At 35.4% G+C, this 18854-nt stretch overlaps 3 protein-coding genes across 3 annotated transcripts in view; 2 read left to right on the top strand and 1 right to left on the bottom strand.

Annotated features, from left to right (window-relative positions):
* Window positions 1-476: 476 nt before the first annotated feature.
* LOC117123281 lies at window positions 477-6717 on the top strand. Its single transcript, XM_033269145.1, has 5 exons — window positions 477-872; window positions 1364-1558; window positions 2765-2835; window positions 3355-3503; window positions 4695-6717. The coding sequence occupies exons 1-5, from the start codon at window positions 577-579 to the stop codon at window positions 5601-5603; spliced, it is 1620 nt and encodes a 539-aa protein (XP_033125036.1). The 5' UTR covers window positions 477-576; the 3' UTR covers window positions 5604-6717.
* A 7000-nt stretch (window positions 6718-13717) lies between these two features.
* LOC117123279 (nanos homolog 1-like) lies at window positions 13718-15641 on the bottom strand. The gene is made up of 2 exons (XM_033269143.1): window positions 15306-15641; window positions 13718-14669 (listed from the first exon to the last, which is right to left on the bottom strand). Exons 1-2 carry the CDS (start codon window positions 15555-15557, stop codon window positions 14328-14330), a joined length of 594 nt encoding a protein of 197 aa, XP_033125034.1. The 5' UTR covers window positions 15558-15641; the 3' UTR covers window positions 13718-14327.
* Window positions 15642-16899: 1258 nt separating this feature from the next.
* LOC117123278 overlaps window positions 16900-18854 on the top strand; it is a 41183-nt gene continuing 39228 nt past the window's right edge. The window contains exon 1 of the mRNA XM_033269140.1: window positions 16900-16996. The gene's annotated coding sequence lies outside the window, so the exon portion shown is untranslated. The remainder of the gene's footprint in view (window positions 16997-18854) is intronic.

Below are 18854 nucleotides of genomic sequence, written 5' to 3'. Positions count from 1 at the left end.
TTTATTTAATATCTAATTTACAGTATATATGTATGTGTGTGTGTGTATGTGTGATATGTATGTGTATATTATATTGTATATGCATATGTATTTCCATGCTTCTGATTATTTTTTGGTATGTTTTTTTTTTTTTTTTTTTTTTTTTGTCTTATCTACTTTTGTAATGTTAGTTGAAGTTTGAATACATTGTACTATTTATGTTGTGTGTGGAGAAACAAATAAAAACAAACAAACAAACCTCTCACACTCTTATCACTGCAATTTTGATATTTTTCAAGTTGTAATTAGGAAACCAGTAATTTGTGCATGTGTCTTGTCAGCAGTAAAATTTCTTAAAAATTCTTTCTTTTTGCATTTTCAAAAGAGCCAGGGGCTGATTGATAATGAAATATAAATTATGTACATGATCAAATTTTCAGTGCAGAGTACTGTATGAAATTGCAAATGAACTTTAATGACACTTATGAGGGCGCTAATCCAATAACAAAAAATAATGACAGCAATGTTTGATGTTGCGCTCGATGAACCTGCTCTGTTTATCAAGTTAGTGTAATAATAAATTATCTTTGTTTGTATATGGCCTTTGGTATGGCTATATTAAATATCGTTGTGCACTATTATTTTGAATGGAGCATCATTTTGCTTATAACGTCTACGTATTTCGAGTGGTCGTGCCAGCAAACACTAGGCCTAAGCGGCTGTCCACTTATAGCGTGTGATCCTAGCGGAGGATTTTCTTTCTCTGGCAACCCACCTCTTTCAAATGTAACCTTGAGATGGCAGAATAACCAAGGCCTAGCCGGGGACCCAGATCTCGGTTGCATTGGAATATCGAATAGGATAGTGTGTCCCCTACGAACAGCTAACTCCACGTAAGTTAATGATAAAACTAATATCCTAACGTTCTTTTCTCGAAATTACATGTCCACTAATAAGGCCTAGGCCTAGTTGACAAGAAATAACAACAAGGCTACTTTTACTGCAACTGTCTTCACTGAGAATAATGGTTGTGTATGTAGGCCCTTATGGAGGAGTCAGGTCAAAGGTCACTGGTGGGGAAATTTCCCCTCTTGCAAGCATGTGTAATGTAACCCCTGTTGCTCGTTGGAAGGATGCATTCACTTATTGGGCTCCTTATGCAATCGTAGCACACTTAACACTTCCCCAGTAGTAGGAGATTTTTGTTACTATACTAAACCATAAAATCTGCATCATGTACTGTAAGCCTATATTATATTTACAATTGTGTAATATTTTGTTCATAACAAAATGCATCAAATTAATAGCGAAAATTTGGGAATTTTTCAGAAAAATTAAGTCAATAGATTATTGAATTAACATGTTTTAACTCTTAATTTCACAGACTTGTAGGCATTGACGCGCAGAGTGGTGAGTTGGTCTGGCGTGACAGTCTGTTACATTTCCCCAGCATGCCCTTGATGGATTTCTACAGTAACACGATAGCCTGCGATGGGAGCTTGCTTGTGCCTTTTGACAGTGAAGGCCATCTTCGAGGAACACCGATTCCTTTCTCACCGCCCATGAATCCAGTATTCAGGTGACTGGTTGAAAACTTGTATCATTGATAGGTCGAATGGCCGAGCGGTTAAGACAGGGGCGCCGCAACGTACAGCCATAATATCGGTGCTGGTTCGAACGGCACGCTCACCTATGGTTCTGGTGGTGGAACAAGTCTTCTTGATAAGGACTATAAACCGTAGGCCCGGTGTACACAATTTGGCTCATGTGCACTTTAACACGTTGACTGCCAGACCTTTTTTTAAGGTTCGTTCTTGTGTGCCAAAAGAATTTCAAACATCATACAGTATATCATAAAAATGATGTGTCTAAGAAATTGGCGGAAAAATATTATTCATCGACGGCACTGTGATAGCACTTTTTATTGACTATGCCAAGTGCAGGTTACCCGCTTTTTGCATTGGTTGGTATATGTTCAAAGGGCGCCCCACTGCTCGAGTGTACTTACCGGCGACATAACACAGCAAACATGCACGTCATTTGTACGTTATCGCCCAGGTGTATCTTCCCAAACTACCAGCTGTTGAGTCTGTGGTTCTACATTGTATAACAAAGAAGTAATAAACTCTAGAATGTTACCCCGATTTTGACGAGTATACTCGTCCCTGGCGCCCTCAGCAACACCCTATGGGACGAGTATACTCGTCGCTGGCACCCAACCCAATACATCTTTCGAGACGAGTAGAGGGGTTACTGTGGTGTACTGGTTCATATAGTCCCTGTTGTGGACAAACGAGAGATAGCTGATACAGGTTTACCGGGTACTGTAGCTCAGTAGCTAATTTTGGGTTACTCACTCTTTGTTGCGCCAAACCTAATTTAATTGGCGTCCCATACTCGATTTCTTTTTTTTTTTTTTCAGATTATTCTGTCTCTAAATTAACTTTCTCGTTGTTGGCGCTGTCCAGAATGAGAAAAATAATAAAAAAATAAGAGACTTGTGGCAAGTCTAGACTTCGTTATATAAAGCATTATATAAATCCAACTATACTTACCCACTGTACTGAATTTTTTAATATGCAAACATAAGCATGGCATTATGTCATGACTCACTTATCATTGATGTTATTGCTTTATTACTAATAATTATTGTTATTATTATTAATTTTATTATTGTATTATTATTATCATCATTACTTTTATTATTATTATTCATACTAATGTTATTTTCTTAATTATTGTTATTATTATTAATGTTATTATTGATGTATTTTTTTCCATACAGTTTAACACTGACAGACAATGATGCCTTTATCATCTCTGGTTATGATGGCAAACTAGTCACCTACCTTATGAGTAAGTTCAAATGAAATTGAATTAATGTTCACTTAACAATTTTCTAAACTTGTATTCATTTGTCGAGTTGCAGGTACTACAATACTGTATATGGATCAAATTCTGTTCAATTATAAGAAAAATATATTATAATTTCATGTAACTTAATGTTGAATAATTGTATTCATTTGTCAAGTTGCAGGTACTACAATACTGTATATGGATCAAATTCTGTTCAATTATTTAAAAAATATAGTATAATTTCATGTAACTTAATGTTGAATATTTTTTTTAACTATTTGGAAATAATTACTCCAATTGATTGCATTCTTTTTTAATTTAATGAATTCCAAAAATCATAGAGAATTTATCACAAAAGATAAGATGAATAACTTGATTCCTCCATTATGAAAATTCACTGCTTGTATTACAAACATTAAAAATATCTGGTCCCCGAACTTAAATGTACTGAAATTAACTAGAAAATTATTGAATTTCTGTACTTAAAATGTCTATTTTGATTGGTTTTTTCCTTTTCAGATGGCATAATTCATGCTTCTATTTTTTTGAAAGCGTCTATTGATGGAGTGAATGGGACATTTGTTCCTATCATCACACCAGTGGTATCTGGACACCGAGCCTACTTCCTGACTCAGTTCAGACCAGACTCCAGAGGGCATAAATCAAAGGTACCTATGAAAATTCAAATTAATGAAATACATGCTAATATTACCTAGATGCTAATTTTTCTCTAATTATAGTATAATGATTATAATATAGTTGTTTAATTATTATTATATAATAGCTTTTCAAAGACCAACATTTTTCGGTGTAAATTCAATTGTTTCAACCTTGTGCAGCTGACCATCTTTTTTTAATGTTTTTAAAGTCAGACTCCGGAGGAAAAATATTTTTTGATATGTTGTAGAACTGATTTTTCTAAGACAGAAAAAAGTTGTTTGACTAAAAACTGGGGACTGGGGAACGGTGAACGAGATACAGATTTTTGAATATTTAAAAACTGTGGGGAAAAAATGGCGTAACCGCCCATTTTTACACTTTGTTCCCCCAGTTTTTAAATATTCAAAAATCTGTATCTCATTCACCATTGCTCAGTTTTTCGTCAAACAACCATTTTCTGTCTTAGAAAAATCAGTTCTACAACATATCAAAATTTTTTTTTCCTGCGGAGCCTGACTTTAATTTTATACCTATATAAATAAATAAATAAAAATAATTTTTTTTAGTGACTCATCACTATCCTCTCACTCCCCCACATATCTTCCCCCATCCAGTTCTGTTTCCTCCATTAGCATTTTACAGTATTTTCTTTACTCCTGTAACATAAATATTTAAATTTTGAATCTATTATATATTTGATAATAAAATAATAAAAACTTTTCTTAACACTCTGACCACAACAGGGTTTGAAAAAATAGTATAGGCCACCGTCAGACTTTTTAGCAAATTTTAACACTTTTCCGAAGCTTGTTGAGAGTGCGTATGTGATCAGATTGACATATGGTGAATATTACAAGAACTACAAACACCTTAGCTTTACAATGGTACCAAACACTTTATTCTAATCGCAATCTGTGACCCGTAACAGTAAATGAAAATGACTTACTATTTGGAGATTTACACAATTTCGCACAACGAAGCTGAGATAATCGCGATTTCATGGAAGTAAATAAATACCCCTCTACGCTAATGTAAACAAACAAAATAGAGAAATACTTAGTCCAGACTGAATATAGTGTTCAAATTTTTATTACATGTCAGTAATTACCCCATCTATCGGATTCCGTAAAAAAAAACCGAAAACACGGAGATCTCCATGTTTGGCGGTCAGAGTTTTAATGTACATTTTCTTATTTCAGAGTGATGCACCAATTTACAGGTTATATGCTGTCGATATTTTACGTCAAGCCGTTGACAGAATGAAGACAATCTGGTTTCATACATTCAACAACAGTTGGAATCCTGCACTTCAAAAGTCTGAAAGTACTCAAGCAATAAATCTTAGTAAGACAAGTAAATATTATTCAAAAAACAAGGAGACCCATTCAAGTGAAAACCAATATAGTATGCTCACTAAAGGTTCAATGATATTTCTAACCTTAAATACTCAACATGACAATTTTGTAGCTGGCATGAGAGGCGATGTGCAATTGGACTATACTAATTCAGTGAATTATTTACCTTCAGCAAATTCTGACCAATCAGAGACAGTGTTATATGGGTTTAATGATACTGGATCTGATTACCAAATTCTTTTCACGATTAAGGATTCTTTTATTGCATTAAGCTCAGCTGTTGGTACATCCACATCGGAATCTCGCACAGTCCGATCTGTTCACCTTTTGGCCACAACTAACACAACCGTGTATAAAATAGACGGGGAAAATGGAAAAATTCTTCAGAAGATAGATTTAACAACAGTGTTTGGTGAAGAGGTTGTGTTGACATCAAAAATGATGGTTGTAACGAAGATTTTAGCAGGGAAAACCAGGTCGATTGATGGAGACTACATTTTACTAGCAGTCTCTTGTGTTACCGCTCACTGCCTGCCACCTCGTACTCAGAAACATTATGTAATACTAGTAGATATGAAGACGGGAGAATTGCTGTGGTTAGTAGCTACTCCAGATGATCGGCCTGTTGTTGGACAGTTGATCGGGATTTCTAGTACGTCATGCTTGAATGAACACAGTAACTGCAACGTTGAAAGTAAAGATTTAATCATAGCTGCAGCTGATGGGCGTATCTTTGCATTAGGAGGCAATTAAATTGAATTATTTGTTTGATTAACGAATCAAAAAATTATGCTCTCATTTTGTTCTTCAGCACCTTACCATCCCCAGGTAGGTAAAACTCGTTAGCTGGGGAATTTGTCTTGGAACAGACTGCAACAAACACCTCCAAGTTTTTGTTTGCTCTCACACACTCAGGGGTCATAAGCCTTCTGCCGAGTCATCACTTCCAACTTGAGATGCGTTCAGAGAGCTTGCTAAAGCAGATCATCCGGAAGCGGCTTCCCCCAACTTGATACCTTTGCACACTGCCATATTACTGTATACCACTCTAGATGGTGAGATGTTCCTACCTAGGCCTTCCTCTATTTTACATTCTCTTTTTCATGTATCACATAGTCAAAGTTTATTGTTGGTACTGTACAAATAATTATAAAAATACAATTTATTACAGTACTTGAATTTCCTTGTATATCTTTAATTAGGTTGATGGCTTATAAAAATTAAAATAAGAAAATATATTTATTAACATATAGATAATAAAGACAGCGGCTTTAGATCGGGAGAGGTGGCGGGAATGGTTGCCATGAACCTGCCAATTGGTAGATCACTTGGTGACGTAGTGACTAACCATTTTATGTTAATTACCTTATGAATATTCATGTTGCACTACCTCCTAAATTGGCTGATAATCAATATAAAGAAATTTTGTGGTAAAAAAAAAAATCTAAACATCAACAGAAACAGAATTATTTTGATCTCTGTCTTATCAGAAGTTGATAACTTTTAAGCCCTGTCCACACTATGAAATTTCATGTGACAAATAAATGTGATGTGTCCATATTTGGGTATAATATGACATTAGAGCTTTAAGCTCTGTCGACACTATCACATTTTATGTGACAATTTGTGTGATGTGCTCATATTACACCCAAACATGGACATATCACATTTATTTGTCACTTAAAAGTTGATAGTGCGTACCGAGCTTAAAGCTCTGTCATTTACACCTAAGTATGGACACATCACATTTATTTCGTCGCTCACATCACGAACTAACACAATTAAATTCAATTGTGTTAGTTCGTGAAATCAAAAAAGCGCGTCAAAATACGCGCTGCTGTCGTTAAGGACTTTTTGTGTGGTAAAGAACACAAAATTGCTTGACAACCAATACGCGCTCGTTTTGACACGCTACTGTGATTTCACGAACTAACACAATCTACTTTGATTGTGTTAGTTCGTGATGTGAGCGACGATTTGTCACAAAATTTGATAGTGTGGACAAGGTTTTAATTGAGTAATTTAATGCTTTAATTTTTTTTTTTTTTTTAAGTGTGTTTTTTCTGCATCTGCCAGTCTTTCCTAATATTATTAAATGTTATTATTAACAGGTAATAAATGTACATAAGGTCCCATAAAACGACAGGGTAAAAACATACACAAACAAGTGGGTTTGTTGGACAACACATGTGTTTGTTGCACATGCCAATCTGGCACTGTTCTGATTGGTCGGTTTGCAAGTTTGATTGACACTTCGGAAAGGTCTATTGTGATTGTTCTCATAATGCATTAATAATACTGTGCATATTTCTATTTTATGTAAACTGATACAATTAATCCCAATATACTTTTTAAACTCAACTGAAAATGTTTTTTTTTTTAACTTTTTGAAAATTAAGTATTCCAAGATAATAGTATTGGTTTAGGTGTAAGGAAATTAATTTCAAAGAGATAAAGATGCCTACTTCGGTTCCCATTTGCAGGTGTTAGAAAAAAAATTCTATCATATCAGTTTTTGTTTTCCTGAATTTCGATTGAGTCAATTATGAAATCATGTGAAAATGATGAATATTATTTCAATTAATCTATTTTTTATATCTTGGTTATTGTGCAATAAAAACTATCGAAAAAATACAGCTGGAGTGAACAATTTTTACAATAGACTGTCAGTTTGTGTTCTTTGGAAAGAAAGTGAAGTGAGCCCTCTGTAGTTTAAAAATGTGTGTGAAAGCGTAGACAAGTACTGTACTGTAGTTTCTTGGTATGAGCTACTGAATATACAAATCTCTTTTTATTTAGTTAAAAATCAGAAAGTATAATACATAGTCCAAGTATTAAAATGCACGCCTTCATGTTGGGATTCAGTATTTCGACATTAATTATGTCATCATCAGGAGTGAATAATGATAATGGCCCAATAACAAAATTATTAGACAGAAGAAGATGTCAAGGCACAGCAACGCCACCTGACCAGAGAGTTTATCACCCTAGTCCGCATGTCTTCTATGGTATTGAAAAAAATATATATTTTTTGAAAAAAACATTTTTTTTTTATTAGAAAAAAAAATATTGTTTCCCCTTTTTTTTGTTTAGTAAATAGTTAGTAGATATTGTTTTTATTATCTTGTTTTGTTTGACTTTGAATATCAATGCACCAACAAACAACCTAAGGGTGATATTTGGCTTTAGTACAGTATAAAACAAAATAAAAAGCCTCCGTCCCTCATCACTTTTTCAGCCTAGATAGGGTGATGGGCCTAAACTCCGGCCCGCCAAAGATTTCGCTCCGGCCCACGCAACATCGCTAAAAAATAATCATACAAAAAAAGTTTTTATGTTAATAAAAACATGACTAGTACAACTTCAGCAATTAGTGTTCTTAATGTAGCTCGTTATATCTATCTAGTGTCTTGCCATGGGGAGAGGAGACGGGTTGGTGATTCTTGTCCTAATGGCAATGGGGGAGAGGGAGACTGATGGGGATAAATGATTAAGTGCAGTGGGGATCATTGATATGATGTGTGTCTAACCATTAGCGGCCCCAGCGGCGGATCCGTGGAGCAGGCCCGGGGCGTGTCATTCTGTTGAAAACACTGCTTTGATGTGTCTTTACAGTCTGAATGTGATATTTCCGGTGTTTATTTGAGGGGAAAAAAGTGGGTGGGTGATTGGAAGTAAATGGTCGGTCGGCCCGCCGGTGGCCTCAATAGATTGCAACTGGCCCCCAGCTTTTAAAAAGGTTGAATACTATAACTTAGCCCCAATATTTTTAAATATCAATGCTATAGGCCTAATGGTGATATTTAGGATTTGAAACTGCTACAACCACCTATACTATATCAGACCAATATCAGTAAGTAGCATATTTATCAGACAATGTACTATAGCATATAATTTGCTTTTGGAGTGCTTTACCAATTGCTAGGTTGAGTTTTTTCAGCTATGGCTAATGTAATGATATACCTCTGTTTTTTTTTATATTTTGTTGATATGATATATGTTGTATCCTCCACCCTTCCCTATGCCAACTGCGTTCCCTCATTTTTACAAAACAAGGCTTATCTTCGATGATATCAAAAAACCAAGGCTATAGGCCTATAGAAAGACTTGTAAGGCTATAAAGTGGGTCGGTGATTGGAAGTAAATGGTCGGTCGGCCCGCCGGTGGCCTCAATAGATTGCAACTGGCCCCCAGCTTTTAAAAAGGTTGAATACTATAACCTACAGGGCGCCTTAGATTCCTGATGGCATGACATCCCTGATGTCGAAACATTGATGGCGTGCATTTCAGTACTTGGAGTATGTATCATACTTCTTATTTGGGAATATTAATCAGTGGACTTTTCGGTTTTAAGTTAAGAATTTTATTATTTATTTTTGTCAATTTTTGAATATGTGTATGTTTATTTTTGGATGCACCGTTAGCATTGTCTAACGTGTGCCATTATAAAAGTGTTATCCAATAAATGTAGTGTTGTATGATGAGACAATTGATGGCTAAACGATGGCATCGTAGATTTACACCTCATTAAAGAAACAATGAATGACAAAATCACACACACCGAAAACAAAACACTCTAGTAATAAGACAGAAAATCGGTGGATTGTTGAAGTACAATGTACAACAAATCTCAAGTAGAAAACATAATATAAATATAAATATAAATGCAAACTCGTATACTTACTTACGTACACCAAAACTAAAATATCTACAATAAATGGTTAATAGAATAGCAATTAATTGAATAAATTAAACATTGTGGTAGACAAAAATTAAGTTGTTGTTAATAGTTTCTTTCTATACCAATTTTATCATACGCAACAACTGCACCTGTCTCTTATACACATCTGTTCGTGATGTGAGCGACGATTTGTCACAAGTTATACTCCTACATTCTGGAGTCCTAAGGAGGTGGTCTGCTTTTACTCACCAGAATCAGTCTCGTAATGAAGGGACCGAATTCACCCCATCGCTAGGCCAGGCCTTCTGGCGCACCCCCTCCCCCTCCCCCGCTAGTCCCTATTTCAAACTACTAGATACTGTTCTGATTTCCATGGAAGTCAGGCCTGATTGAAACAATTTGGGTTTGTGATTTGTAAAACGCTATAGAATAGACTGGCTACTAACAAGTATTTTTTACATGTCTATAGTCGGTAAAATCCCACAACAGCATGTGCATTATGCTTTATTAAAAAGTGCCATTTTAATCAACATGTTAGTTTTGGAATCATTTTTGGCTTTTAAATGTTTTGCATTAAAAAAGCCGACCCTCGATTACGAGAATTTTGGATGGGTCAGGCTAGGCGTTCCACAGTTCTCCTCTTTCAGTGGAATAAACAACTCTTCCGCCCCGCCTACATGCGAGTTCACAAGTGTGTATTGCAAGCCACAGGGACGCGCTGCCTTTGAACATGCTTTGAAGTACAGCGCCACTTCTACCACTTGTCGTTCAGGCAACCAGTTATTGGTTTTAATATTCAATTTCGAGTACACAATTTGTAATGTTTTGGTAGTTTCCAAAATATTATATTTACTTTTTTTATATAATTCAGTTTCTAGTAAGTATAACGTATTTCATTAATATTAATACATTTTCTGAATTGTCCGAGGCCAATATAAATAATTATACAGTATTACTTTTTTAACTTCTGTTAAATTAACGAGGACAATTTTCAATTTTAAAGCTATTTGAGCGCTAAGTAGGTCATTGTGTCAAATCAGCAATTGGGCGGGAAGAAGACCTATTTTTTTTATATACAGTGTTATATTTTCTGACGGTCCTTCACCACTGCACCCATACCGTTTAGAATCCTAGACTTCAATGAATTAATTAATTATAATGTACACGTTGTTAGTGGTCCTCCAACAAGTGATTGATATAGCGCCCAAATACCGCCTACAGCGCTCTGTGGCGCTTTACGCTTTGCATTTCTCTCGTCCCCTTATCGGTGGCGCCAAACGTGGCGTTGATTGATTTACAAGATGAAGATACCCTGGAATCGCCATACACCATTGGGATTTCTGTCTAAACATGGCATAAATTGTCTCAACTTAAAACCACCTAGAATCGAGGACGATGACAGCACTCGAAGAAAATACCACGGAGTAGTGTGTAGATTAGCAATTAATAATGAATTGACAAGAGGTAATCAAACGGAAAAGGCCATAAAACAATCATAGCTCCACGGATACTAATACTTGACTTTGTTGATCGTACTGTATGTAAAAAAAAAAAATAAAAAAAAAAAATTTAGTCATTCAGGAAAAAAAGACCTGTCATTGAGAAATGTAACATTTTTTCTATTAGGCCTAATTATATAATGATGGTGATAATGTGTACCTATACCATTAGAATATATCCCCCGCTCCCCACCCCGTTCTACTATTATTAATTTATCGTTTTCTCTTCGATGTAATCGAGTCGTTCCATCATATACTCTATTATTATTATTATTATTATTATTATTATTATTAATATTAGGCCTATACCGTACACAGTACAGTACTGTATAATATTGTAAAGTGGTGGATCTGGAAATTAGAAACAGAGGGTGGGGTCCATGGAAGGACTTTCACAGGCGGAGAGTGTAGACCACTTAGGGGCGGATCTTGGTTGAAATTTACGGGAAAGGGGGCTCAAAATGTTTCCAAAAAACCCCAAAAAGAAAGGGGGTCCTCCCCCGGGAAAATTTTGATTCCTAGATTTCGGGAAATGAGCTTTCCCGATTTCTGAAATGTCTTTTAACGACTTAACTTCAAAATTTTAAGTTTATGCCCTCTTGAAAACGGTCGGATAAATCTTTCTCATTCTTTTTTACAGTAAATAGGCCTATTATTGTGTACTGGTATAGATCTACATACAGAAAATAAAAATGAGTAGTTGCATATACGTATTCTTTTTACCCATTAATTAATCGATGAACCCCAAAGAAAGGGGGGGGGGGCGTCCTCCCCGTGAAAATTTGGATTCCTATATGGTGGGAAATGAGCTTTCCCGACTTCTGAGGTGTCTTTTAATGACTTTGAAGTTCTTCACAATTAAAGGTTTTCACCCTCATAGGCCTATGTATGTACAGTATATACATTATAGAATTGAGTACTGTAGTTGAATACGTATTCTTTTTGCCTTGAATCGATGAGCTCCAAAGAGAACGGGGGTCTGGAAAATGTTGATTCCTAGATGGCGGGAAATGAGCTTTCCTGAAATGTCTTTTAATGAGTTTTAAGTTCTTAAAAATTCAAAGTTTACCCCTCTTGAAAACGGCCAGGTAAATTTGTCTCAATATATTTGCAGTAAATAGGCATATTATGTGTGTACCGGTATATACTGTATACAGAAAAGAAAAAAAAAATAAGTACAGTAGTTGCATACGTACTCTTTTTTTCATGAATCGATGAACAAAGAAATAGCGTTGGGGTCCTCCCCCAAAAAATGTTGCTTCCTAGAAGGTAGAAAATGGGCTTTCCTGACTTTAATTTTCCCATTATAGGGGCCTAAGAAAAAAAAAATCAGGTCACAGTTCCTGAAAGAAGTAGTGGGGTCTAGCCATTTTTTTTTCTTTTTTCCCCAAGGGGATAAGGACCCCTGACCCCCTCCAGATCCGCCAATGTAGACCACCTCAAGCCCCACCATGGTTGGGGCTGAGGTAAGAAAATGTATGATTATGGCACCTCTAGATTGCCGGAAACGGCACTCTCAAACATAAATTTTAATTAATAATTAATTTAATAATTTTAATTTTTTTCTCCATTTTATTTATAATTTTTAAATAAGAAATGAGTGGGGGTGTGGGGTTGAATCCACCACTGTTGTCGTAGTAGGCCTCTGCTTGATTAATATACTTTAACTATATTATTTTATTTCCAATATTTATTTATCGAATATATTAAGTTTATGATTATTAAATCGTATTTATGCAAGAGATAGAAAGTATTAAATGAAAGATTGAACAAATAAAGAGGCCTGTTGTAACTTTAATTTCTCATGCCATGAGACCGCGCTCCGCACTGTTATAACACTTTGCCGCACGCGTTGTTTAAGAATAATGGGGTCACGTTCACACTTTTTTAAATATTTTAAATAGTTTCTAATTTCCTGAACTATACATTACTGTAAAGATTGACATCATTAAATGTGTACAACACTAAGCTGGCAACTGCTCCAATTCATAATTATCAACATTTTCAATGAGTGCAAAACGCAAGGAGCCGGGAGGGGGATTGCTTGAAATAGTGTAGGCATAATCTTTTATGAGAAATATCAAATGCTGATCTCAAAATGAGCAATCAACATTGCTTTTGTGTACTCAGAGAGGTCACGGATAGTGTTTCGTACTCTTAATGTTGGAATTACAGTATGGATGGTCCCTATAAAATGGTGTTTCTTTTCCGAAATATTAAATGCAAGAGAAATACCACCATGGCCCAAACAATGTTCAGTCTAGACAGATGCGTCCTTTGCGGTGCGCGCGCCATTTATTAATACATTGCGCGCTCGTTGTTACAAAGTACTTCCGATATAATGGTTGTTGATCCTAGGCAGGCAGCCAGCCTTCCTGTAGTAGTACTGTACTGTAGTAATGTTGTATATTACTGCATTTCTGCAAAATCTCTCTACGTATGGCAGCTTTAATCATTTGAAAGCATTCAGAGCAGCATTAAATGGACATATTGCTTGTAATGTGTGTATAATAATTGTTTGTAAATAGAATGTACTTTTCTTTGTCCGGTCTGTTCTTACAGCACTCATCTGGTCAACGTCAGGAACAAGTTACTGAACACCATAAACAAAGTCATCTCTATTCATGATACACACAATCAACACTCACCTGACCCCAACCACTTGTAGTAAATTGCAACTACTACAGTTTCAGCTTGTCAATTTTCGAGTTTATTAAAGAAAAACTATAAATAATATATCAAACGAAAGTGCCATATATACAATAGTAATATAAATACATTAAACTTTTTGGTTTTCTTATTGGAATTGTTTTAAATTTGTTAAAGCCATAGTAGGAACATTGGACTATTTTTTCTATATATAACAAGGTCATAAACTGGCAGTTTCTAAATGTAAAATTCAAATTAATTTATTCCACTTCTAATTTTTAAATATTCACTTGAAATTTAAAGCCATTACAATAATTGTTTGTATTTACAAACTGCAATCTACTAAAATCCTATGAAACATTCTTATTATTTGGTAAAATCCTGGCAAAACCTTATAAAACATAACGTCATTAAAAGAAAAATAAACGAGGTACAATTTCTACATACATATTCACAGAATTAAATTAAAGGCTTTTGACAAAGCATACTGATGAAATAAGATTGTACGAGCTAGAAAACTTTACACTTTTTGAAATTTGAAAAAATGGCACAAGTTTTGGAAGTGCAGGTACAAGAAACACTGTACATTAACAGTTAAATAGTTAAAATTACTTTTTTGTAAACGAGATAATAATTCTGATATTCACTCTATTGAGATATTCTGATGTCTTTCCTGCATCCTGTCGACGTGCGCGGTGTTCTCAGTGTTACTGGTTGTTGCCTCTCTTCTTCACGATTATGGGGGCAGTACTTTATTGTGTGAGCGTGGTCCCCATTCATTCCACAAATCGGACAGGTGTATTTTCGAAGGATCGGGCATCTGACTTTCCCATCTACGTTCTTCAGGATATGGCTCATATAAACGCTTTCCATTTCACCATTATTCTTACAAAACACACACCAGTCTGGCGAGATTCGGCGGCGCCCCTTCTTTGAACTACCAGCTTTCACCTTCTTGTCCAGGAAAGACAGTTCTAATGGATTAAATGGCTGATGAGAAAAAAAAAGTAAATATTATTATACTACATGTTTTGTACACATAATTAAAGTGACATGCATTAAATCAGTATTGCAAAAAATAGAGCATAGTTTTGATATTTTAAAGCAAAGTTTAACCCAGAGTTTAAAGCAATTCACGAGTCTGGAAATACCAAGTTTTGTTTTGTTTTCTTTTTTTTTTGTTTAACCCAGAGTTTAAAGCAATTCACGAGTCTGGAAATACCAAGTTTTGTTTTGTTTTCTTTTTTTTTTTTTTTTTTGTCGGGGTGGGGGTGGAATTTGATGAGATAAGGATATCATTGGCGGGGAGTTACTGTAAATAATAAAAATTCGGTTTTATTTTTAGCCGAACTAATTACAAATTTAATAAACAAATAATGAACCACCCGTGTGATTTTATTATTTCACGCCGCGTGCTAGTGGGCATTAAGAATGGCGAGGGTACTGAATTAATGCATTCAAATTACATTTACTCTAGTGTAGGCTGGCCCAGTAGGACCAGTACGGTAACTTGTCCCACGAAATGACAATCGCATGTTTACTTTTTTGAAAGACGCCATCTTAAAAGCGATATTTCTACGTTTTTAAATCACAGTACAAACAAGGCAAGGGGTCGGGGACACTCACCTGAAAGCCTGAGCAGGAATCGAAGTCTTCTGGGTCGAGTTCCCTGTCAATACCATTGGTACGAAATTCGAAATGCAGACGATCTAAGTCTGTATCAAACTCGAAACTGGTCGACTCTGAGCCACCACTGCTGGATGAACTACCAGTACTGCTAGACAGTAGTAAGGCACTCAATCCTAAGTAATCATTCATAGGTTGAAACTCACAACTTTCGGAAGCGCCGAAGTCAGGCATACAGATTTGTGGATTCATCGTGATTATTAAGATATTCACTGCAGCAAAGATGTTCACATCTGCCCGTATCACATAAGTTTTCAAAGTGACCGTTCTGTCTTCAATAGCCACTATTATCCCAGAGCATCGAGCTTGCTGATTGGTCAATCATGAGTTAATTTTACTTTTGGGCGGAGCATACATAGTATGTCACGTGGTCATATTCTTAACTAGGTCACTACTACTGACGGCTAGCTATAGAGACGACGTATGCTATTCCCACATACAGAAATTTAAAACTGTAGTTTAATTTTATATTATAATATGGAATATAGAGGTATCACTTTATGTTTTTAAAAGTATCTTTTTTGTGATTACTGCAAAAGGTTAAAAACATTATTGTAGTTTATTATTATTGACGTAAATTTGTAAACTTGAACCTAGCATACTCTACTAATCTACACGTAACTTCATGAAAGAACAACTTGTTTAAAGATGGGGGAGGGTATTTCTTATTTAGGATCTTATGAGTGTTTTGACTAAATATTAGGAGACAGGGAAAAAATAGTTTCAGATATAGTTTCCAAAGAGTTGGATAAGGTGTTTGATGTGATATTAGCCATTTTGGAATACATGAAATGACAACCAACTCATAAAAATTAAATTGAAATACCGTACTATTCTAATAAAATAATTGACAATAATTGTTGTTATACCATTTATTGAAATCGTATATTACTATAGTCACTACTTGTACGTCAGAAATAAATTCATGAATTTTATTTAGTTCTATAACACAGACTGCCAATTAATGTTACATGCATAGCATCAACTAGGCCTAAATACATAAATAGTTGGAGGCATTTTAGTGAAATTCCAGCCTCTCAAATAGGAAAAAAATGGAATAAAAATTGACTCATTTTAATTCATTTTAATGTTTGTTAGTCTGAATACTTGGGTAAGGTTTTTAATATTTGTGTCTAGACAGCACATAGCGGAAAAGCTGTTCATCTGAAATACTTTAATTTGCATGAATATTTTCAAATCAGCTGCCATTTTATATTATTTTGGAAAACAACTCTACGAAAACAGCGTATACAAAAACCCAATTAGCTAGTAAAATAGATGTGCGCGCGTACGAATAAGTGTGAACAGTGACCTTTAGTCAGCCCATGATACCGATATACTGTAACCTGGTCCCCTGACGTCATTGACATAATATCGTGTTTGTAAACCTCCAAAAGAATTTTGTTTGATAGTATTAAAAACTATTCAATGCTTATCCCTTATTTTTCACAATTTTTGGTAAACTAACATGCAAATGACCCTAAATCAAACTACAGAACCTATTTTGCATATTGGAAGATTCGGGCAGGCAGTCGATTGTTTACCCAGTTACTATGAAGGTCAGTGTCGAAAGAAGAACATAGTGACCATCATGCGTATTATGATATTGAAATTTGATAGTTTTATAAAAGGTATCAAAAATCAAAGCAGGTATTATTTAATCATTTGCCATTATTGTAATAAGAACTTTTAAATTGTTTTCGTAACCCGGAATATTCGTATAACGCGGAATTTTAGGACAGTATTATTAACACAACACAAATGAAATGGAATGGTGCTTAGTGGATACAGTAGTTAGGAACGATTTCAGTGAAAGTTAACCTTTTCGTAATTAAAATTAAAATTGAACTAAATACTACCATGAAGCATGGCAATTTTTATAATTAATAACTGTATGTACAGTATTAATATTATTATTATACAATTATTACCCCGACCTGCTTTAAACACTCACAGATGAAAGAAGCAATGCTTTTTTTTAACAATAACGCATACAATACTAACTCAGTGCGAACATATGAATAGCAAACGCACAAATTAAGCCGATTAGCCACCACCCACGTGGCTACCATGGAGGTATAAAATAGATTTCTACCAAGATTTCATTTCATATATTTATTCCAATACCAATACATATTTACAATAGGTTTAATAAAACAAGTTTTATCAGGGGCAGCATAAGCAAAGTTTTACTGTAACTTCAGTCAGCTGGCCCAAAAATATTGTAGATTTAAATGGTATAGGTCTAACATTTTGAGAAAAACATAGGACTCCTAACCAAGGACACGTGTTTCGTTGCGTAATTTACAGTTAATTGATAAACCACATGAATTTCAATCTGTTCCTATGTGATTTAAAAAAAAACTACTAACACACATTCATAAGTTTTCTTTGTTTTTTGTTTTTTTGGTTTTTTTTATTCGTAGTTTTTTAATCTTCATCCACATTTTCTGATACAGTAGTTTGTCAGTCCTACTATAACAGGCCTGTACGCAGGATTTTTATTGGATGGGTGCGAATTTGTAGAGATTGGACCAAAATTGGAGGAGAGCGCTTAGGGGGAGGGGATCCTGCTGGGATAGAGGGGGCGGAAATTTAGGTCTTAGTTAATCGAATTCTGAAGAAGCATATACCGTTTTCAGTGGCGGATCTAGAAATTTGAAGAGGGGAGGGGAGGTTGCAGGGAGGGACTTTCACAGATGTAGGAAATACCACCTCAGCCCCACCATGGGGAGACTGGAGGAAGAAAATTTATTACCATGGCACCTTCAATATGGCCAGAAATTGCACTCTCATACAATTTGAATATCATTTTCTTTTTCACATTTTTTTTTTTATTTTTTTTTATTTTTAAAAATTGAGGGGGAACTAGATTCAGTTGGGCTTCTTGAATCCCCCACTGTCAGTGGCGGATTTATGAATTTGATAAAAAGGTGGGGGGAGGGGAAGGAAAGGAATTTTACAGTTTGAGAGTCCATGACACCTCAGCCCCAACATGGTTGGGCCTGAGGTAAGAAAATTTATGATTATGGCACCTCTATAATTATGCGGAGATGGGGAGTGGTGGCGCTTGGGGGAACCCTGCTGCTGGGATCGAGGTGGTGGAGCTCAGATTTTTGATAATTTGAGGTCATATTTAATCGATTTCTGAAAGATGCGTTCGGTTTCGGTGGCGGATCTAGGCATCTGATAGGAGTCCAGGGAGGGACTTCATAGATGGAGGAAATACCACTGTCCACATTATTTGAATTTACGTGTAAAATGGGTCCACCTTGATATTGTCCCGCAATGTTTGAAAATTTTGGCTACTATTGATTGAGAGTTGATAACACCACAGCCCCACCATCGTTGGGGCTGACGTAAGAAAATTCATTATTATGGCACCTCAAGATGGCCGGAGATGGCACTCTCATACTTAAATTTGAATATAATTTTTTTTTCTTTTTAAAAATAATCTCGACAGATGCGGGGGGGGGGGGGGGGGGCGTG

This window comes from Anneissia japonica, unplaced genomic scaffold (assembly GCF_011630105.1).
Source record: "Anneissia japonica isolate Jap-2015-1 unplaced genomic scaffold, ASM1163010v1 scaffold1949_len687591_cov173, whole genome shotgun sequence".
NCBI lineage: Eukaryota > Metazoa > Echinodermata > Crinoidea > Comatulida > Comatulidae > Anneissia > Anneissia japonica.
The sequence above is the reverse complement of the archived record's forward strand: the minus strand, read 5'-3'. Positions and strand labels throughout refer to the sequence as shown.